General features: G+C 41.4%; 1 protein-coding gene across 12 annotated transcripts in view; it reads left to right on the forward strand.

The window, feature by feature from the left end:
• The window catches only part of SMARCA2 (SWI/SNF related, matrix associated, actin dependent regulator of chromatin, subfamily a, member 2), a 177,887-nt gene that overhangs the window by 102,222 nt on the left and 52,813 nt on the right, over positions 1-22,852 (forward strand). For all 12 annotated transcript variants that reach the window (XM_066604217.1, XM_066604218.1, XM_066604216.1 and 9 more), the window contains exons 19-26: positions 3,836-4,078; positions 4,506-4,619; positions 5,482-5,589; positions 6,529-6,615; positions 8,331-8,377; positions 9,499-9,665; positions 9,959-10,122; positions 11,898-12,125. In XM_066604217.1, the coding sequence (XP_066460314.1) occupies positions 3,836-4,078; positions 4,506-4,619; positions 5,482-5,589; positions 6,529-6,615; positions 8,331-8,377; positions 9,499-9,665; positions 9,959-10,122; positions 11,898-12,125 (1,158 nt within the window). The remainder of the gene's footprint in view (positions 1-3,835; positions 4,079-4,505; positions 4,620-5,481; positions 5,590-6,528; positions 6,616-8,330; positions 8,378-9,498; positions 9,666-9,958; positions 10,123-11,897; positions 12,126-22,852) is intronic.

The raw sequence follows: 22,852 nt of genomic DNA on the forward strand, positions 1-22,852 counted from the left end.
TCCTGCAATCATATTCCCTTCCATACATCTGCTACTTATTGCTAGCATGCATCTATAAGGCTGGGTTTACACGGGGCGGAATTTCTGTGCAGACTTTCTGCACAGCAATTCCGCCTGCGGCTTTTTAACCCAGGTTAAGCCAAGAAAGTGGACAAAATTTGCAAAAATCTCGTTAACAGGTTGCGACCAAGCCGCACGAAAACTGATATGCGGCGCGGAATTCAAAGCCGCAGCGTGTCAATTTTTTTTCCTCGTTTCTGCAGCGGCCTCTCTACGGAGAGAGATGGCGACAGCGGAATGCCAAAACCGCTCCAAAACCCGCGGCAAAAGGACATGGGTTTTGAAGCTGTTCTTATCCCATGGAAATCTTGCGGTTTTTCGGTACGGTCATGCCGCAAGATTTCCGCCTATTGTGACCCCAGGCAGGAAGTAGGTACAGATTGAAGAGAATATGACAAAAGGTCTGACTGCACTGGGTTTGCTCTTAGTCTGTTACCATAAAAGGACACAAGTTTATTCAGATGCCACAGACACAAAGTTGCTTCATTTTTTTACTGGTGCAACAAGAAAAGCTGTGAAGGTGGACGAATCCTTCAAAGGGGTTTACGCATATTCTAAAATGATAGCGTTGTACTAGGGGACCTATTCCATTACAGAGAATAAAGGACCCACAGCGCTAATTTAGTGCTGTATCTCTGCCTAAGTTTTCCCTGCACAGCGGCGCACCTGATTGTGCAGAGAATTGCAGAACAGCAAAAAAAAATAAAAATAAACCCAGGCGGTAGCAAGGACAATAAATCTTCATAACGTGTATAGGAAAAAAAGGCCCAATTTTTGCATCCCTGTTCGATAAAACTTACGTTTAATTAAAGTCATCATTTAATTAAAACAAGTGAACGGGGCTTCAACATCACAGCGCCCCTCTCCAACTGTATATTACTTGATTATATGTTGTTCAACTACCTGAACTATTGAATGTTCACTCTCTCTGACATTCATTTGCTTTATTGATCCTTTCAACAGATTTTTGATTCGGTATAAATGAAGGCTGGCACAGCGGCTATCCTGCCTATTAAAATTTACTTAAGCCCCCAACATGTTTCGCCTAGGAATGGCATTATGAGAGGTCTGGGGCTTAGTGCAAGCATCTGGACACGGACAAGATCTTTAAGGCCTCATGTCCACGGGGAAAATCAGATCCGCTGCAGATTCTACATGTAGAATCTGCAGCGGGTCCCTCCTGCCCCGCGGACATGAGCGCTGAAAATAGCAATTTAAAAGCATTTACCTATCCGTAGCGGGCGGCGAAGCTCTGCTCTTCCTCACGGCCGGATCTTCATTTTCGGCCGGCGGATGAATTCCTGACGCCGGCGGCACGTCGCCGGCACGTCGTCGACGTGCCGCGCGCATGCGCCGGGCACATCCGCCGAGCCGAAGCAAGGGAGATGCGGCCGTGAGGAAGAGAAGAGCTTCGCGGTCCGCTGCGGGTGAGTAAATGCTTTAAATTCCTATTTTAGGTCTCCCGCGGATCCGGACGGCTTCCATAGGCTTCAATAGAAGCCCGCGGGAGCCGTCCCCGCGGGAGACCCGCATGAAAATGGAGCATGGTCCAGATTTTTTCATGCTCCATTTTTTTTTAAATGCCTTTTATTGACGATCCGCGGGTATTTATCTACCCGCGGGTGGTCAATGCATCCCTATGGGGTGCGGATCCGCGCGCGGGAGATCCGCTGCGGATTTTAAATCACATTTTGCCCGTGGACATGAGCCCTAAAGGTTCTGTTGTAACAATGTCACAACTGGCCCATATAGTGACCACTCAGCTTTGCTCTAAAGAAAAAAATTATTTTGCATCCAATCAGAACTGATAGAGAGCAAGGGGGACCATAAGATACATTCTGAAACTGGCCAATCCATGCCTTTCTTTCTCCAGTCAATTTGCTATTGTCATTGCTGCCAATCGCTCTGATGTGGCGATGACAAGTCCCAATGAGCCTCCAATGCTTAAGAATACGTGCTAGGCGGCCAGCACCTATTGCACGCCAAATTTACGGATTGTGCTTCATTTCTGCCAGAACGTGCATGTCGTCCTAAAGTGTAATACTGTTGTGCCAATTTATCACTAGCATAAAGAACAGTTGTATTATGAATGTCATTTTTAAGTCCGTCTATGGTGGTTACATATATACTACTGTATTTGACAATGTTCTCCTCGCAGAATGTTTACACTAGCCACAAGGAGAACAAAGGAAGGTGACAACAGCTGGGTGTGTGTTTAAATGCCCACTGGGCTCTGCAAACAACTAGATCACTCAATCCTTCAGTTGTTTGAAAGATTATCTTTGCGTGTAAAAGAGCCTTTATGCAGGTGTTGGTGATAACACCACTTCATAATCAATTTACTTACTCCTATCCTGGGACTTTTGGCATGCCAGTGTAAATGCTGAAAAAGAAAAGCCTTCATTAAGGCCAATTCGGCAAAATATCTACTTCGATTCTTCCCGTAAAAGTTTAAAAAGTGGCAATCACTGGACTTGGGGTTAAAGATGAATAGTAGAACAACTGCAATGTGTAGGGAAAAATGGTGAAGACAGCACTGCGATCCCTTCATTTTTAGGATCGGTTGTAGTCCCAGAGATTGGATCCCTACCAATCCTAATGCAATGGTATATTATAGTGCCATCATATTGTACAATGTGACTACCCCTTTAAGATGCCTATTTTCACTTCATCAGTTTTGAAGTTTTTCTGCATCATTAACTGCAGCTCTTCTCAATGCTAATGTGATCAATTGAGAGCATTGATAGCAGATGGAAATGAGAGCTCTCTGTACTCAGACTGTTCTGTTTACATGATGTTTACAAATCACTCTTTCCTACATGTGTTTGGGGTATTTTTTGGATACATTTGAGTTGTGTTATAATCCCATTATTGCATGAATAAGAGTCAATGAGCATTTACTGAGGCATTAAACTCTTCATTTGAAGTTGCTGGCAAGAAATCCGTATGGATAAACAATTGCATCTTGGGACGGTACTTCATGCAGCTGTCCAGATTATTCACATGTTAAACACTGTGCAAGTTGCAGATAAAATATTTATTGTACATATTCTGTGTTTATAACACAGTTAGTACATGCTGTCTAGATAATTCAGCTCATGATGTAATGTATTACCTCTTGAATAACTTGGAAAAAGCAAGTTAGGCTTCATGTCGACAGGCAAAATTGAATTGCGGAATCTGCGTGTGTCACCCGCACGTGTGATCCATAGTTCAATCAGCCCATAGACAATCGTTGGGCATCTGCAGGTAATTAAATACCGGCGGCTGTCCTTTTTCCCGGTTTGCGGATCGCACGCGTGGTTAAAAAAATCGCAGCATGCTCCATTTTCTGCGGATTCCCACACAGACTGCTTCCATTGAAGTCTATGGAAGCCATCCGATCCGCAGCTGATACTGCGGACGTGCTGCAAATCCATGGGAAAGCAGAACATTTGAAAACAAAAATGCACTGTAAGGCCTCAAGTCCACGGCCGCATGCATCCGCTGTGCAGAAGAGAGAAGATCTTGCTTTGGACGTAGATGACCCGCACCGCATCCGGACAGGTAAGAAAATGGCCATGGTTGTAGGCACGGGTGGATTCCCCACTTGGAATCTGCATGTGCCGTGGACATGAGGCCTTTAACTGTCCATCTTCTTCAGTGACTTTTGAAAGCACTTGCAAATTTTGTGACAAATTACGATTTTAATAAGTCTGTTATAGTTAAAGAAAATGATACTACATACTGAAGACCAGTGTCCTGTTAACATAGGCAATGTGTTCTGTCTTTTCAGATACGATGGAAGTATATGATTGTTGATGAAGGACATCGGATGAAGAATCACCACTGCAAGTTAACACAAGTCTTGAACACTCATTACGTGGCTCCAAGACGTATTCTTCTAACGGGGACGCCACTCCAGAACAAACTGCCTGAGCTTTGGGCCCTTCTGAACTTCCTTTTGCCCACTATTTTTAAAAGCTGCAGCACCTTTGAACAGTGGTTCAATGCTCCATTTGCAATGACAGGAGAGCGGGTAATGTGCTCCATACTTTAATGGTCTAAACACATTATAAAGTGATGTGGACTAGTAGGAAACAAAACCTATACATGTACTAAAAGCGTGGACTTTTCCAGGAAGCCAGCTCCATTGTTCATTTTCACAATGCAGACTTTGCAGTTTATAACGTATGCTTATTAGACCCATTGATTTTTCTTTCTAATTTGGCAAACTGATATAGTCACATTATTCTAAAAGCCCTGAAGGCTGAGACATCTACTGCTCTTACCGATTGGTGGTGCCTGGTCCTCCATTCCTACTGGAGAGTGGGGCACTCTACCACTCTTCATTGTAGTGAATAGAAGATATGGAATTTTTTGTTGTCAAAATCTATAGTAATTTTTTTCTCCCTCCCCAGCTCAGCCAGCTTCTTATTAGTATCTTTGTTTGATCACGCTGTTAGGTGGATTTGAATGAAGAAGAAACTATACTGATTATCCGCCGTCTTCATAAAGTTTTGCGGCCCTTCTTGTTGAGACGGTTGAAGAAAGAAGTGGAGTCACAGTTACCAGAGAAGGTTTGTAATGCTGATTATTTTATTTGGTTAGTTCCCCTTATTTTTCTACAGACATATCACATGCAAAGCTTTTTAAGATTGAGCTCTATAGCGGAGCAGACAGTTGCATGTCCCGAGGGCGCATCGGCAGCAGTGTAGCACATAGCTTCAGTCAGATGAGGGAAAAAGGGGTCAGCACTAACCATTGGAAATATATCCCAATAGAAATGTATGGGTGCACGTTAAACCATGGCTGCAACATACAGTAGAAGCAGAAACCAAAAATGGCAACAGCATGCAAAATAAATTTACTATCAGAGGTATACATACCTATAATCTAACCGCATTAAATAATGCAAGGTTCTTGGTATATAATTTGATCAAATTACATTGGCCCATCTACCAACGTCCAGGTGACCAAGCTCTCAGATGGGTCCTAACATTAATACCAGGTGTATCTTAACCTGGGAAAGCTGAGTTCAGTCAGATGAGATAGTACCCAGTCGTCACCTTTTCCTATTGCTCCTTGTTGCGCAACAGCCTGCGAATATTTGGGTGCTTATTAACTGATATGGAAAAGTAAGAAAAATATGTAACTAAAAACTCATGAATAACGTGGTTATCATCTATTAGTAAGCAGTTAACAATAATTGGCCACCTTGCCTTGTTTTCCTGTTTTTGAAGAGTAAAATTAGATTTAAAGCTTTCTTTTGAGTCCTTTCTAACAAACCGTGAAGCTTGTACTGTTTTGGTTACTATTTCTATGTATGTTTTCATATTTTCGACTTTCTGGTTACTTGGAATATCACGGTTTTCCATTCTGCTGTTTTAGGACTCTATGTTCGCGTTTTTGTTTGCAGACTTTTTCCTTTGTGTCTTTCAGGTTGAGTATGTCATTAAATGCGATATGTCAGCCCTTCAGAAGATTCTATATCGCCATATGCAAGGAAAAGGTATTCTCCTCACTGACGGTTCAGAAAAAGATAAGAAGGTATGTAGATGAGCCGTACGTGCGTTATTTGTGAATGAAAGGTTGTGATTTTCATAATTCAGTATAAATCAGAAGTTACAGAGATCAATGGGCTCTATCACGCATATATACGCAGCACAATAGAACATGCTGCATTCTTTATTGTGCTGGCGTATTAGGCAATTCCAACAAGCTAATGTGAGCACAACTGCGTAAGGCAATATAATCATATCACATGGGCGTCCAGCGACCGCGTAATACGTGGTAGTCATACGCCTGTATGAGTTCGGGTTAAGATGGTTATTTGAGCATGAATGTATTCTCTACTTTTTAACAGTATGTAGAGGCTTTTGGGACGGTATACTGGATAAACAAGGGATACTTATTCTGCAATAAAGTCTTTCTTGGACTGTATTGTGCTTCAAAGTTAGGAAAATGTGCTGCATTAACCCCTTCCCAGCTCAGTTCTTTAATCTGTTTTTTTTTTTCAGCCCCATTTAAAAAAAAGAAAAAGAAAACATAACTTTTTTTTTTCCAGTGACCCAAGCCACATGATGGCTTATTTTTCAGTGGTACAATTTAATGTACTGTATAATTTATTGGAAAACTTCTGAATGGGGTGAAATAGAAATATAACCTCCTTTATTCTGTGAGTCAGTACGATTAAGGCCCCTTCCCTTTGTCGTGCTATTTCACTGCCACGACTGACAGTAGCATCCAAGTGGTTAAACAGCTGGGTTTGGAGTTCTAATCTCAACCATTGCAACAAGATGTCGGCTCTGAAAGAGAGCCTGCACCCACTGCATCTATAACAGGCTCGACTCCAAAGCCCACTTTATACACTGACACCCTGACAACCATTCTCCATGTATGGAAGATATGAGGAAGAGCTTATAGGTTACAATAATTGTCGCTTGTGACTGATAGAGTTTTAATGTAGTTTTGTGTATTTTCTTATAGGGAAAAGGCGGTGCCAAGACTCTAATGAACACCATCATGCAGCTACGAAAGATTTGTAACCACCCTTTCATATTCCAGCACATTGAGGCAAGTCCAGCTACCCTGATCTATAACTATATGTCATCAATAAATGGTAGTGATAGTTTTGCTGAAATGAAGAAACAAATAGTAAATATAAATATTTTTTTTCAAATGTGATTTTGAAACTGTAGTTTTAAAAAACAGCCAGAATGTGTATACGGTGTATGTTTTTTGGGACCGTGATCACCAGTTGCAGAGTACAGAAGTGAAATGTCAACTCTAGTAATAACAGACCATTGCTCAAAATCCCCAAATAACATATTGCGTTGTACCCCAACTACATTGAAAACAGTGTACGGTTATTTAGATTCAGTTTTTTACATGCTTTTAAATGTATCTCCATGTGAATACTGCCTTTCCCACAGCAATCTGCAAGCCAGGAGTGGAAGAGATCCGTATTAACATGTTCTTTGTACAGTTTCTGCAAAACTGCTTGTTTCAGAAGTATGCAGAAAATCCTTCAGCCTTACGTGTTGCAGTTAAACTTTTCTGCTTACCTTTTATAATTAATTTGAGTTTCTTTCTAACCCCTTACTGACCACAGCACAAATTAATGGATTGATGTGCTGGTCCCTGTGCCAGCAGCCCATTTATTTGCAGATTGTGTTGGATGGCACTGGGCACTACTGCACATCATGCCATTTGCACAATCAAGCTGTCACACTGAAATTTGTTCCCTGTCAGAAAAACCCTAAACACAGCATTTAAATCCAGTAATGACATCACAGGGTTTCTCTGTACAGACAGATCTTGGAGGTATTTAGTGAAGAAGCAATGTGCATCCTCTCTACATGTGTCTGCATACAGGTTACAGGAAACAGTGGGGTTTATTTACTGTCTAAAAGTTAGTGCTAGCTTACGGCCAATTTACACCAACCGATGATCGCTAAAAAATCGCTAATCGGCGATCGTTTTAGCGATAATCGGTGCGTGTAAATGTGCCGCCCATCATGCGCTTTTCGGGCACTGCTGGCTGATCGTTAGATTCAGTCCAAACCAAAAATCGTCCTTCACTTTTATCAGAAGTTCTACACCAGGAGTGCTGATAGCATTGTTTCCCCATGGAGAAGAAAGGATCTGAGCGTAGATAATAGCGCTCGGGCTATTAACTGTGTTCAGCGAAGGCTTCATTTGCACACTTAATTGCTATTAAGTAGCTGAGTAGCTACTTAATAGTTTATGCAAAATGATCGCTCCAAGCTGTCACTCAAACTGTCGTTTGAGCGATCATCGGCTGGTGTAAATGGGCCTTTAGACTACACAGTCTTAAAATGGGCCAGATTTATAATGGGGGTGGTCAGCTGAATGATAAATCTTTCTATGTTTAAGTCTGACATTAGACCACCTTTTAGTTGGCTTGCAATTATTGGCTTATTTTTAGGGGCAATTTTAGCCACGCCCCTTCTCTTCAATGGTTGCTCCATTGTTGGAAATGCACACATTTTTTAACATTCTCATATAGTAAATGTGTTGCAAAACATGTAAGACAGTTTTCTGTGCTCTAATGGGCTGTTACTTACTAGATCATGGTTTATTAGTGATCTGAATGTGGGGACAGTGGAGAATACACAGATCATGTGCCCCTTGCTAATTTGCCCCCATAGTGTAAACCAACATTGCCATTTACCATTGACTTGAGAATTGCTTATTAAGTTGCTGTAGCTCTCAATTTACAACATTCCAGAAAATGCAAACAAAATGTAATTTATTTGTTTTTACAGGAATCATTTGCTGAACATCTGGGATATTCTAATGGAATCATCAACGGGTAACTTATCTTTATAGTCTGAATCGCTAAGTAGCAAAACATACTTTAATGGCTTCTGCCCTGCTTTTTAACAAATTATATAAGAATGGTTTTAGCTATTCAGGCATTTTATTATATGCTAAATTTTAACCCCTTAACGACACAGGGCATACATTTTACATCCTCTGCTTTCAGAGGTTTGTATGAAGGGAGATCGGGAGTTGATCCCGCTTCATACAATGCAGGTGTCGGCTGTTTCTCACATCTGACACCTGTAGGCAACAGCTGCAATCAGTGTTAATGCTGATTGCGGCTGTTAATCCTGTAAATCCCGTTGTCCTTTCTGACAGTGGCATTTAAATACCCCCTAACGGTTTTGAAGGGTTCCAAACAGCCCCCCATGATTAGATCACAAAGTGCTGTTCAGTTGCAATGGCAGCCTGGGCCTGTGGCGTGGCTTGATAGGCTGCCTGTCAAAATGCAGTATAATGTAATCCTAATGACATTGCATTAAACTGCGGGAGCAATCAAATGATCGCAAGTTCAAGTACCCTATGTGACTAAAAAATGTAAAGGAGAGTTTTAAAAAAGCTTTATAAATTATTATAAAAAATAAAGGTATTTAAAAGTTAAACCCTTTTCCTATATTTTATAATTTAAAAAAAGAAAAAAACATTTTGGTATCGCTGCGTCCATAAAAGTCCGATCTATCAAAGTAACATTATTTATCCCACACGGTGAACAAAAAAAAAACACAGCCAGAATTGCGCTGTTTGATAACCTTGTCTCCAAGGAAAAATGTAATAAAGCGATCAAAAAGTTTCATGTACCCCAAAATAGTAACACTAATATGGAATTTATTTTTATTTCTCCCCCCCCCCCCCCAACTGCACTCCACTTAGGCATTTTGTAAAGTTCTTCATTACATTATATGCTACATTAAATAGTACAATAAAAAAATACAACTTGGCCTGAAAAAAACAAGCCCTCATACAGCTATGTTAATGGATAAATAAGAGTTATAATTTTTTTGAAAGCGGGGAGGAATATCGAAAATGAAAAACGGTCTTCATTTTTAAGGGGGTTAATATTATAGATAGAATAATTGTATAGTTTTCTAATTATTGAAATTCTTCTGTCAGACCTGATCTCTACAGAACCTCAGGAAAGTTTGAGTTACTTGATCGAATACTACCAAAGCTTCGAGCCACAAATCACAGGGTCCTGCTCTTCTGTCAGATGACTTCACTCATGACTATCATGGAAGACTACTTTGCTTTTCGAGGCTTCCTTTACCTTCGACTTGATGGTTGGTATCTGCTGCTTGCTTTGCATATGAACAGCTACATTTTCACAGCTGTAAACAGTGCTGATCCTCCTATGTAAATGTAAAGTACTGTTGCAAAGCTGTTCCTGTTTACCAAATATACTTAATGCATACATAAATGCACTAAATGCTATATTTAATTTACTTAAATACGTACTATTTTATTATCATGTTACCAATACTTGAATGGATTCTGGAAATGAAGGTTGACAGTCAAATGCAATTATAGTGCAGAATCCAGGTAGCTATCTCATTTTTATTTTATTTTTTTAAAGGCACAACCAAGTCGGAAGATCGAGCAGCATTGCTAAAGAAATTTAATGAAGAAGGTTCACAGTTCTTTATTTTTCTACTGAGCACCAGAGCTGGAGGTCTGGGGTTGAACCTTCAGGCTGCAGACACTGTCGTTATTTTTGATAGTGATTGGAATCCTCATCAGGTTTGGAAACTTTGATTGTTACTTTAGAATATTAAAAAAAACCTTTTATGTTAAAGACTATTGTTACCAACACAAGAAAACCACAAGCCAGCATATATAGATGTAAACTAGATACAGCCAAAATTGAGTTTCACTTCATATTCGAGAGGATAGAATATACTTCATTTGTGAGGTCTCAGCTGCTGTGACCCAATGATGACTAGAGCAAAAGCTTTGGGCCTTTGCTATATCATTTCTGCTTTCCTCTGATATTTGTTGTAGCTATCGGCCTTGGTACAGTCAGGCTTGTACTGATCCAACCTTGATGGCGTATCCTTGCAAAATGAATGCACATTTAATGCCTATAAGGAGGTTTTCCCTGCTATAACATTATCTGCTCTTGTGGGGAGGATTTCTGCTATCTGGATTATTGCTGCTGCTGCTGCCCTTGTGGCTGAATGGAGAAAAAGCTATATAGTGCAGTCAGGCACTAATGCTAGATAGTGAGGTCTGCCTTACAAGTGACGGTCCCAATTCATCTAAAAAATTCTGGTTGTAACAAGTCATGCTCTATCAGCTGATCATTGGGGGTATGACCTTTAGGACCCACACCGATCGTAAGAACGGGAGGCCAGTTCCACAAACGAATGGAGCCGGGGTCTGGACGGTCCCCAAATTGCAGAGGCGTGCCGCAGCTTCATTCATTTCAATGAGCAATAAAGATTGTCAAGCGCTTGGAACAAACCCCAATTCTCTGGATTGGTGGGGGTCCCAGCAGGTTTAAAAGGTCATTTACTCGCAACGATTATCGCTTAGAATTCGTCAACACGAACAGAAATGAGAGATAATCGATTGTGTAAATGCAAAAAAATAATTTACTATCTGTTCACTTCCCGCTATCGCTGACTTTCAGTCAGCATAAAAAACATGGCTGGATCACAGACTTCTCGCTGTGTGTAAACGCTCCTAGCTCAGAGCTTCACATAGAATGTGAAGTGCTCAGTGAGAATCCTGTGATCCAGTGGCGTTCTCCACCTGTCTAAACACTCTGCATGAGCGCGAACAACCTTATTGGTGATGTCAGCGTTCATGCAGATGTTTAGATGACTTGTTCTGTCTAAATAGGACATAACCCTCCACCAGTCAGCTAATTCTCCCATCCCTTGGATAGGAGATAACTTGCTGCAACCAGAATACCCCTTTGTTACACAGCACAGTTGAAAATGACATGTTTCTATCACGTTTAACCCTGTTCACCTTACACTTTTGCCTTATGTTTACTTGTATGTTGGGAAAGCTCCCAATGTGCATGCTAAATATGTCCATAGGGCTCCATTAGTCAGACACGGCCAAAAAAGGGTCCTTTTTACCTTCATCTAACTGCTATATATGAATATACCACAAAAAGACTACACTATCCCATCTTATAGTGGTAATGTAAAAAAAATATCCATTTAAAAGAAACCATATTGACCTATAGGTGACGGATGTCGCTGTAAGGCATCCGTCTCAAACCCCTGCTAAATGGTTACCTCTGGAAGCTGCAATGATGCCACTGTCCACATATGGACACATCACTGCAGCTTTCATGGGCAGGTAAGGATCAGGAATGCCTTTCTCAAGTCCAGTAATAACTATATCCACAGCCGCCCCGCTGTCCAGGCTTCTGGAGGATATTTTCCTGCCAGCAGAATATAAATGAGGTTACGTTGAACACCAGCTCTTGTGCATGGCACCTTGTTACAGTGCCTTTACATTGATGACAAAGTATAACTGGATATGTTGATGGTTGACAGGATCTGCAGGCGCAGGACAGAGCACACAGGATTGGTCAACAGAATGAGGTGCGCGTATTACGTCTGTGCACTGTTAACAGCGTGGAGGAGAAGATTCTAGCAGCGGCTAAATACAAGCTGAATGTTGATCAGAAAGTCATTCAAGCGGGCATGTTTGATCAGAAATCTTCAAGCCATGAAAGAAGGGCATTTCTACAAGCTATTCTAGAACATGAGGAGCAGAATGAGGTACTTTCTTTTTTTAATTATTTTTTTTTCCCCTTTTAAATCTTTATACCATTTAATTACAGAGTTTGGGAAGGTGAACAGTGATGACGTGCAATAGATTGTAGTGATTCGTTTTCATAGAGCCATTGAACATTATATTGTGTTACAATACAAAAATTCTGTTGGCCTGTTCTAGGAGATCAAAGTTTTTTATTTTTGTTTTTCAGTTTTTCTTTAGCGTCTCTTGAAGAATGCTTACTACTTTTGCCAGGCAAAATGTATGTTAGAAATTGACTATTTAAGCCACTTGCCTAATGCAATGTCCCTCAATTTCCCCAATTCCCCCTCTAAAGATTTTTATACCCTTTTTTTGGGGGGCAGTTTATTGGACACATTTTGCTTTGATCCGTTATGACTACTTATACATGTAGCTTTAAAGATGTACTTGGGTCGTCAGAGTATCTCTGGATCCATGGCCCCTAACCTACAGCAAAACAGATCCTTTATCGGAATCAGACTAGGGATATGTTCGCGTGTCGCAAAAATGCATTTTACAGTATTGGCAGTGAGGATATGTTTTGTGTGTTTTTTTTTTGTTTTTTTTTTAAATAATTCTCATTCACACACTGGAGAAAATCTGCTCTGTAAATTGTCCTGTTCAGATTTTAAATCCACAGCGTGTCAATTTATGCTGCAGATTTTCAGAGCTAGTTTCACCTTTTCAGATGAGGGGGGTGAAATCCTCATCAAGATCTGCATCAAAATCTGCATATAACATGCACAATTGATACGGATCCACACAGAGATCCGCTGTGGAATCGGTTTCAAAAATTCTGATCGTTGCCATATAGTTCACTGAGTTTAGAAAATAAATAAAAGCGCCAAAACTGCACTGTTTTAAATACAGCATGTGTGCATGTATTTAGTGCATGATCTTACAGCTCTTCTCACAGCAGTTTTTCTACAGCCTCCTCCTGCTGCTATGTGTAGACTTACCCTCTGCATGGTTGTTGCTGGCGAGCAAGATAGTTCAGAGTTGGGTAAATCTCTTCTCTGTTTAAGGCTAATCTCACACGGGCAAGTGCGATATCGGGCAGTAAAACTCGGCCCTCTATCACGCTCGCTAACGTGATTTCCCTGCGGATGGGAGGTGTTTTTGTATCAAAACCATTTCACATCACTTTGGGGATGTAGCAATCCTCCACCGCTGCTATCGGCCACAGTGGAGGATCGCAAAGTCTTTCCCATTGTTTTCAATGGAGAACCTTGCATCGCACTTGTGTGCACTTAGCATATGGTGTGATGATGCCGCTGACCCCATAGAAAACAGTGGGCAATGCGATGGCACGCCCAAAGGTTGGACATGCTGCAATCTTGAGGATTTGAGTGGCATTCAATTTATGGCCTATTTAACCCCTTATTGACATTCGCCGTACCTGTATGGCAGATGCTGAATATCATTGCATAGAGTGGACAGGAGCAGACAGTTGCTATCCATCCATTTAACTTTTTAGATGCTATCAATAACTGACAAGAGTATTTAAATAGTGTGATGGAAGAAGGGGGCTACTTCTGTCTCCCAAACGCCCCTCGAAGTGCCAATAAGTTGACGTGGCAGCCTGGAGCCTTGTGAGTGCCCCCACGCCTGCCGTGGATTTCCTTCTATTAAAGGGACACTGACTTGTCACTCTGACATCTTGTTCTCATCTAATAGTCTTTGTGTATCTTGTAATGTAGTTTTATTTATATCAAATTTGATTTACAGTGGTAGAACAAGAAAGAAGTGCAGCCCTTCTGCAAACCACTACTTGTTATTAAGCCTTCAGCTTCTCCAGTAACTAGGACCTCAGGATATCGTCTCAGCTATGGGAGATGAGCTGTCTTCACTAGGTCAGCTTTCATACACTCAAACAGCTCTCCAATGTGCAGTCAATGTCTGCAGAATATCTGCCTCTCCTGATGTTACCCAACCTGTTATGTGCAGTTAGCCTTATGTTATAGGGAAAGCAGCATAATTCTTACTGGATTAATCTTTATTAGCCGTTGTAGGAGGTCTTGTGTGTTGGTATGGTTGCATCATAAATAGAGATGGAGATCTCTGTGTGTATATACCGTGTTTCCCCGAAAATATGACACTGTTATATTGTTTTTTGCCCCCAAAAGAGCACAGTGTCTTATTTGGGGGGGGGGGGGGGGGGGGGTTATACTCACCTGGTCCGCGGCGTCCCGATGCCTCTTGATGGTCTTCATTGTTTGGCTGTGATTGGCTAATTGAGCGCGGGCAGTGATTGGCTGCCGGCACTCAATTAGCCAGTCACAGCACTCGCTTTGCTAGAGTCGGGGTATTCAAAGCCCTGTCACCAGCAGAAGCTTCGCTGTGAGACGAGGAGGACACAGTTTACCGCAGCACCGCCATAGACCATTGGGGTGAGTATTGTGTGTTGTTTTGGTTTTTTTTGTTGTTTATTTTGGGGGGGGGGGGAGCTAGGTCCCACTTTCGAGGGAGGCCTTATATTTCATGCCTCCCCCAAAAACCCGATAGGTCTTACTATCTGGGTAAGACCCACTGTCGGGGAAACACGGTAGTAAAGTATCTAAAAAAGATCAATCTAGCAAGAATTAGGCTGGGTTCTCATGGGACGGATTTGCCGTGGAAATTCCATGCAGAATTTCTGTGTGGCAAATCCACCCACGGCTCCTAATCCTAGGATTAGACAGCCATGTTGACGAGATTTTGCAAAAATCTCGTCAACATGGGGCAGACAATCCGTCACGGTAAAGCCGGGCGGAAGCAGCGATGCAGCGTGGAATTGACAGCCGCAACATGTCAATTCTTTTTTTTTTCTTCCCATTGCGGCCTCACTTCTCTCTATGGGGAGAGAAAGCCGCAACGGAATACCGGCGGCTGAATCACTCCAAAACCCGCTGCGATATGCTGCCAAGCCACGAGATTTCCGCGGCAAATACGTCCTGTGGGAACCCAGCCTTATGCTGCTTTGCCTACAGCCTAAAAATAAGTACACATTCCAGGTTAGGTAAATAAAGCCTCAACAGAGGCAAAGATTATGTATACACTGACTGCAGATCTAAGAGCTGTATCAGTGCAGGGAAGCCAAGCCTGTGAAGACAGTACCCCCACCACAGGTAGGAAGACCTTGTGATGTCAGAAACTGAAAGCCTAACAGGCAGTAGATTGCAGAGGGACTGTTCTTTCAATTTGATTTAAAAACAAAGCAAAAAAAATGAATAAAAGTACACTCTAAAAAAGAAAAAAAACTAACACTTAGCAGTTGTTGTAATCGAACATTTTTAAATGTGTGATTGTAGCGTTGATATAGGTAAGTGATTACAATATCGAAACATCCCTGTGGTGCTGAGAAGAGGGGGGCACAGGAACCTTGTTCTCAGAATCTGTGGGTATCTCAGAGGTGAGACCGAGCCAATCATAAAGTTATTCCCATGGATAGTGGGTAACTTTAGATTTTGAGATAACCCCTTTATATCTGGGTTGGTTTGAATATTAGGGTTTAGATTTAGGCCTCATGCACATGGCGCAAATTGAATTGCGGATCCACGCTTATCACCAGCACAGTCGATCCGCTGCTCAATTTGCCCATAGATGTGCGTGGAGATTCCTCTGCTGCATGCACACATGCAGATTTTATTTTTGGACACAATGTGCCAAAAATAAAATCGCAGCATGCTCTATTTTAAAATATGCTATGCATGGGCGGCTTCCACTGAAGTCAACAGAAGTCATCCGTACCGTGGCATCACCTAGCGACTGCACGGAAAAATTTGTACTACGCATGTGCCCTGGCGGCACATCCGCAGTACAGAAGAAATGACAGGTAAGCAGGGTCGCGGGCACGGGTGAATTCTGCGTAGTTCTCCTCACGCGGAATACGTGCGTGCCGTGCGCAGGCGGCCTTACCCATTTTTTTTATTTATTTACTTTTTAATTGGCAACTAAGAAATTGTATAGATTAGTAAATGTTAAGTGGGGGAGGTTGCCCTTTGACTATTGTAAAACGCTATCTGGTGGAGGGAAAGTTCTACGTGAAACTAGAATTATAAATATATAATAATGGTATTCAGCAGCCTCCGAATTGCACACATCTCAAACTAGATGTCTAAATCACTTGTCTGCATGTTTTCTTTAGGAACAAGTTTTCTTGGTGGCTTTTTTTGAAGCAGTCATTTGCACTGCTAGGTGCACTACTGGGGTGTCTCATGAAGATGACTCCTGAAGAGGCAAAGCCTGGCTTCTCTGGATGCCAGCTACCAGCTGCTACAGCCAGGAAGTCACCTACAGCAGCCTCTTTGTAATTGGCTTGCAAATGAGGGAGCATCCATTCTAGTGGCCCCCTCCGAATCTAACGTATGCTTCTGTTTATCTCTGACATGTGATTGAGACCTGTAAGAAGAGTGCATCGTGGAATATGTAAGCTGGGGTCACCATTAAAGAGGTTGTGTAGGATTACTAAAACATGGCTGCTTTCTTTTAAAAACGGCACCACAACTGTCCACAGATTACATGTTGCACCTCAGCCCTTCAATGAAGCTGAGCTGCCATACCAGGCACAACCCATGGGCGTGTGGTGCTCATTTTGGGAGAAAGCAGCCATGTTTTTTGTTGGCTGTTTAGTCGTTCACGACCCTCAGCGACCCTAAAGGCGAGCTCCCTCCATGTTTTTCGGTTTTGTACTTCTGCTTTCAATTGTGTGATATCCATGCAAGTATCAGCCATCGTGTTCTTTGGCGTTTGGGTCGTCTTTTGCTACTGATCTGTCCAAGCATTAGAGATTTTTCTAGTGACTCTCCTCACATTATATGGCCAAAATACGTGAGTGTGGTCATCTTCCCCTCCAGTGATATATCGGGTCTTATACGATTCAGGACTTCTCTGTTTGTTACACTCGCCGTCCAGGGTATACACAGCAGCTTTCACCAGCACTACAGCTGGAATGCATCAATCCTCCTATCAGCTTTTTTCGTAGTCCAGCTTTCACATCCATACAAGGCTATGGGAAAAACAGTGGTTTACACTATCCTGTGTTTAGTTGCTATACGGATATTCCTACTTATCCCTACAGATTTTGTCCATATTTAGCATTGCGCTTCGCCCCAATGCTATCCTACCTTTTATCTCTGGCATAGATTCTCCAGCCTGGTCAATTTTTAGACCAAGGAAGATCAAGTCTCGCATGCCTTCTACGGCCTCATTGTCGATTTTTGATCTGAATTTGGTCATTTTTTTTGCAGTTGTCATAATTTTTGTCTTTAAATTCAAGTAGAGGCCCATTTTTTTCACTTTTTCCATTTTAATCAGACCAACTTGTGTTTCTGCAAGCAGAGTTGTGTCCTCCGCAGAACGGAGATTGTTGATGTTTCTTCTACCTATTTTCACCCCGGTTTCCAATTTGTCTAGGTCCATTTTCTACATGATCACTTCCGCATATAGGTTTAACAAGAAGGATGAAAGAATGCAGCCCTGTCGGACACCTTTGACAATCCCCAACATAGTTTTTCATGTGAGGCCCGAGAAGTGCCTTTATATAGTGTAAGAATAATGTTCTTGATAAAACCTTGATAAATGTAAGGTTATGCACATGGGCAGGAGAAATGGATGCCACTAATACACACTAAATGGGGTACTGCTAGGGAAAAGTGTTATAGAAAAAGATCTGGGGTCACTAGTGGACTGTAGATTTAACTGGAGCAACCAATGCCAGTCAGCTGCTGCAAAGGCAAATAAAGTCTTGGGGTGCATTAAAAGAGGTATAGGGGATGAGGGACGAGAACATTATCCCCCCACTATACAAGGCAGTTGTCAGGAATACTGTGTACAGTTGTGGACACCGGTGCTCAGGAAAGATGTTGCAGTGCTGGAGGGGGTTCAAAGAAAAGCAACTAAACTAATAAACAGAATGGGAGCACTGGAATACCCAGAGAGGCTAGCAAAACTGGGATTATTTACCCTGGAAAAAAGGCTGTTAAGGGCCGACCAAATAACTATGCATAAATACATTAGAGGACAATACAAGGATCTCTCCCATGATCTGTTTATACCCAGGACTGCTACGGTAACAAGAGGGCATCCGCTAAGTCTAGAAGAAAGCCGATTTCGTTACCAACACAGAAGGTGGTTCTTTACTGTAAGAGCAGTGAGACTGTGGAACTCTCTGCCTGAGGACGTGGTGATGGCAAAATCCATAGAGGAGTTTAAGAGGGGACTGGATGTCTTTTTAGAGCACTACGACATTACAGGATCTAGACATTAAATAGTCAGAATGGGTTGTTGATGGGGAGATCTTCCTAATGCTGGCCTTGGAGTTAGGAAGGAACCTTCTCTGAAGAGTGTTGATCCAGAAATTATTTTGACCGTCATTATGAAGTTAGGAAGAATTTTTTTCCCAAAAAAATAGGGTAAATTGGCTTCTACCGCCATTCGGGGTTTGTTCTAGACATGCTGTGACTTGCAGAGGTCATTGTGCAGGAGAAGGGGAGTAGAAGCTGCTGAACATCCCCTATTGTGAATGGTGGGATCCTATATTCTCTATATATAGGTGATATCTTTCATTATAATCCTGTCTGTGATGATATTTAGATGACTGAAGAGCTTTCTCTACAGAAGTGTCTGATTAGTATTAGGCTTTAGGTTCTTTTACACTAAGCGAGCAATGGCTGCAACGAGCGAACGATGACAGATATTTGCTTTAAAATGCACCGTTTACACGCGCACAGATAATTTTACATTTTTTTGTCATTCACTTGTTGACTCGATCACTGGTCGTTCAGGGAGCTATACCAGGAAATGAGTTATTGATTACTTTACACATAAAGACTTGCAAATAACCGAACAATGATTTTTTTTTATGTCTGCATTAAATGAACGACAAACGATAAGCAATTTGTTGGCTATGTTTGCACTGAACGATTATTGCTCATTTTTTGCATGATTTTGAAACCATTTTTTAGAGTGCTAGTCATTTTGTATAAAAGGGCCCTTATTGGTCATTGAGATATCTGCAGGATTTTCGGAAAAAAAATTTCTGTTTGAAATGTAGATTGGGACACCAAAGATAAGAAAAATTACAAAATCATCAAAAGTTTTTAATGTTTTACATTAAAACCTGAGTCATGCAGAAGGTTCTAATCCGATGATACATTCCTTTAATTGCTATATGCCTTGCACAAATGTGAAGCTCACCAAGTATCAGTGGATCCGTACAGTGCATACTTCAGAATTTTAACTTAGTGTTAAAACGAGACCTATACTTATTATTAGTCTAAGTTTTACCTGGTGGATCTGTAAATGTTGGTAGAAATAGTCTTGGCATTTCCTTGGTGAGATGGCATGGTCCATGACCAATACTGCAATAATGGGATTAGGACAGCAGCACTTTGATGTCAGGGTTTCCATAGGCTGTCACAGAATATATGTTCCATACTATCAAGTGCAAAACATCTTAAGATGTTTTTATTCCTCCTTCACTAGCCTGTCATAGAATATTTTTTGCCTTTTGGAAGTTGGCTTCCTGTACTGCAGGGCTGTGAGGAAGGGGAAGTTTGTGTCTGTGGTGATGGTGGTGGGGGGAGTTCTGTATGTGTGGAGGTTGAGGTACTTATGGTTGTCTGTAAATTGTTGTACTGAAATGCCAACAAGAGACTGCTTGGGTGGCTTCACTGCATGGCACACAGTCTTTGACGTCATTTATTGCTGCTTCTTATGTACTTTATTTAAAGGGGTAGTCCGGGTGTGAGTCCACTTTTTAAAAATGGAGGCAAATCTAAAAAAGCAGCAGTACTTGTCCTCTTCCCTGGCGCTGGAGCCCCACTGTCCTCCCGGTCTTTGTTTAGGAATGCCTAACATCTGACTGTTGCAGCCAATCGGAGGCCACACTAGTCATGTGGTGGTCTCCTTGCATTACCGCTCAGATGCTGTGAGCCATAAAGTCAGGCCATTTCAATTTATTTTACTCTATATAAAATTATCAAAATCTACCAAGGCCGCTGGAACTGCTCAGTTTTTATTGTTTTAGCTATGTAGAAATGTCCTTGGATACATTGGACCCCTCATATAATGGTGCTCTGTAACATCTATCAAACAGTATATCAGAGTTTCCAGTAGATGACGAAAGATCAATGCAGCACTTAACAGCATTACTTGGGTGACAGTTGTTTCATTGTCTGTGTGAGTTGCATTGGTCCCTTTCATTTATAGACCATAATAAATAAGTTAGAACTGATATGTTTAGAAAGCTACTTGATCATCCAATTACACGATGTAACTGACAGTGTTTCGTAACTACATTCTAATTATAAGAACAGTCAGATTCGTTCAGATTCTTTTGTCATATAAACCAATCCTTCAGTGACCGTTATCAGAAGTCTTAACCTTATAAAGTTCTGACAACTTTAATAGATTAGAATTATTTTTCTTGCATTCTCCTCATGTTGCATCGACTTAGTCTAAACCTCACAAATTTGGGGCTGATTATTTTTTCTATGTATTTGCATTGCAAGGACATAACACAATTATGTACATTTGCAAGGACATAACACAATTCAATCTCATCAGATTGACTGAGGAGTGGAAGCTCATTGTATGGCTCCTTTCATAGCCAGGCACAGGATTGTGAGAAGGAGGGGAACAATAAGTAACTGGTGTCCTGGTAGAATCAACATTCTATATATACACTCATTGTCAAAAAATCAGGCACCTAGAAGGAGTTGTCGTAATTGAATAAAGCTTTCCATTTGTAATTATAACATTGATATAAGTCAATGATTGCAATATGGAGCAAATGGATAATTTATTGCAGAAAATTGAACCCTTGAAGGGAGATTCTCTAATATCTTGTACTACCTCTAGCTTGGATACACAATGTGATATGGGCGGGCATGGAGGTTCTAGTACCCTGTTGTACCACTTCTAGCTTGGATACAAGATGTGATACAGGTGGGCATGCAGGCTCTAACTCTGGCTCCAATGACAAAGTTAGAGGTCAGTGGATGACCCTCAAAAACAACTTCAGGGACCTAGGAACCTAAGCTTAGGGCAAGGACCTCCAAGGAAGTTTTCTCAGAAATACTACCTGTACCACGAGCCACACCAGAAAAGCAGCGAGAGATTAGAGAAGTAAACGGGTGGCTGCAGAGTTGGTGTACGAAGGAATGGTTTGGGTTCCTGGAGAACTGGGCTGACTTTGCTGTCGGCTATAGGCTCTACCATAGGAATGGGTTGCATCTCAATAGGGAAGGGTGCAGCTATGCTGGGGGAAAAGTTGGCTGGAAGGTTGAAGGAGTGTTTAAACTAGGGACCGGGGGAGGGCAACAAGAGCAATAGGGGGGAAAGACAGTGACCTGGGACCAAGTAATAGGAATGGGGGTCGAGTGGGGTGTTGGGTTAGTACAGTTAGAATGGATAGAACAGCTAATAGGACCATATGTAGCATAATGAATATGAAGAATAACAACTGCATAAATTGTATGGCAGCAAATGCAAGAAGTCTGATCAGTAGAGTGGGTGAGCTCGAAGCGAGAATTTCTGATGAAAATTGTGATATAGTAGGAATAACTGAGACATGGCTTGATAAGTGCGATTGGACATTGAATTTACAGGGTTGCAATCTCTTCAGAAGAGACCATGGCAACCAGACCGGCGGAGGGGTATGTTTGTAAGCTAAATCCTACTTAATGCCGAGGCTACGAGAAGATATACGTGTAGGAGATAAACACATGGTATCTCTGTGGATAGAAATACAGGGTGGGAAAAATAACAAAATCCTGATGGAGGTTTCTAATAACGTGTTCTAAAAATTATTATTAAGACAAATAGCAAAGGTGTCAAACCGCAATAAAGTAATTATTATGGGAGACTTAAATTATTCAGATATAATATGGAAAGATGAAATCTGCGACTCTTGTAGGGGAATAAGTTATTGAGAAGTTAGGGGAATAAGTTCTTGAGAGGCGTTCCTATTAAAGATGACTACCTTACCAACTTGTGCGGGACTAGTGGGAGGGCCATCCTGGACATATTATTAACTAACCAACCGAACAGAATCACAGGGATGCAGGTTGAGGGATACTTGGGAAGTAGTGACCACAATATAATTAATTTCCAGTTGTCATTCAATGGGAAGCCTTATCAGGGAGTGACAAAAAACTAAACTTCAGTAAAGCCAAATTTGATCAGCTCAGAATTGCTCATGGCAGCATTAAATGGGACAATATCCACAAAAATAACAGTACAGCCGACAAGTGGGAGAAGTTTAAAAACATCCTAATTGCCTCATGTGAGCAGTTTATACCCTTTAAAATAAAAGAACTACAAGTAGAAGGAAACCATTGTGGCTCGACAAGACTGTAAGGGGGGCAATAAGCGAAAAAAAAGAAAGTGTTTAAATTATTAAAACAAGAAGACAGCGAAGAATCGCTAAAATCATACGAGGAAAAAGAACAAATTATGTAAGGAAAAGATCAAAACTGCTGAGGAGGCAGAAGGACTGATTGCCAAAGAGCTCAAAAATAACCCTAAACTAGTTATATAAATAGTAAAAGGATTTGCACTGAAAGCAGTGGCCTTTTAACAAATAATGCAGGAAAAAGCATAGAAAATGATTGGGGAAGGTAAATCTATTAAATAGTTTTTTAGCATGTGTATTCACGAATGAAAAAAAAATGTCACACGAGATGCAGGGGAAGTAAACGAACCCTCCTCTAAATATCACCTGACTAAC

Source organism: Eleutherodactylus coqui, chromosome 5 (genome assembly GCF_035609145.1).
Source record: "Eleutherodactylus coqui strain aEleCoq1 chromosome 5, aEleCoq1.hap1, whole genome shotgun sequence".
Lineage (NCBI taxonomy): Eukaryota > Metazoa > Chordata > Amphibia > Anura > Eleutherodactylidae > Eleutherodactylus > Eleutherodactylus coqui.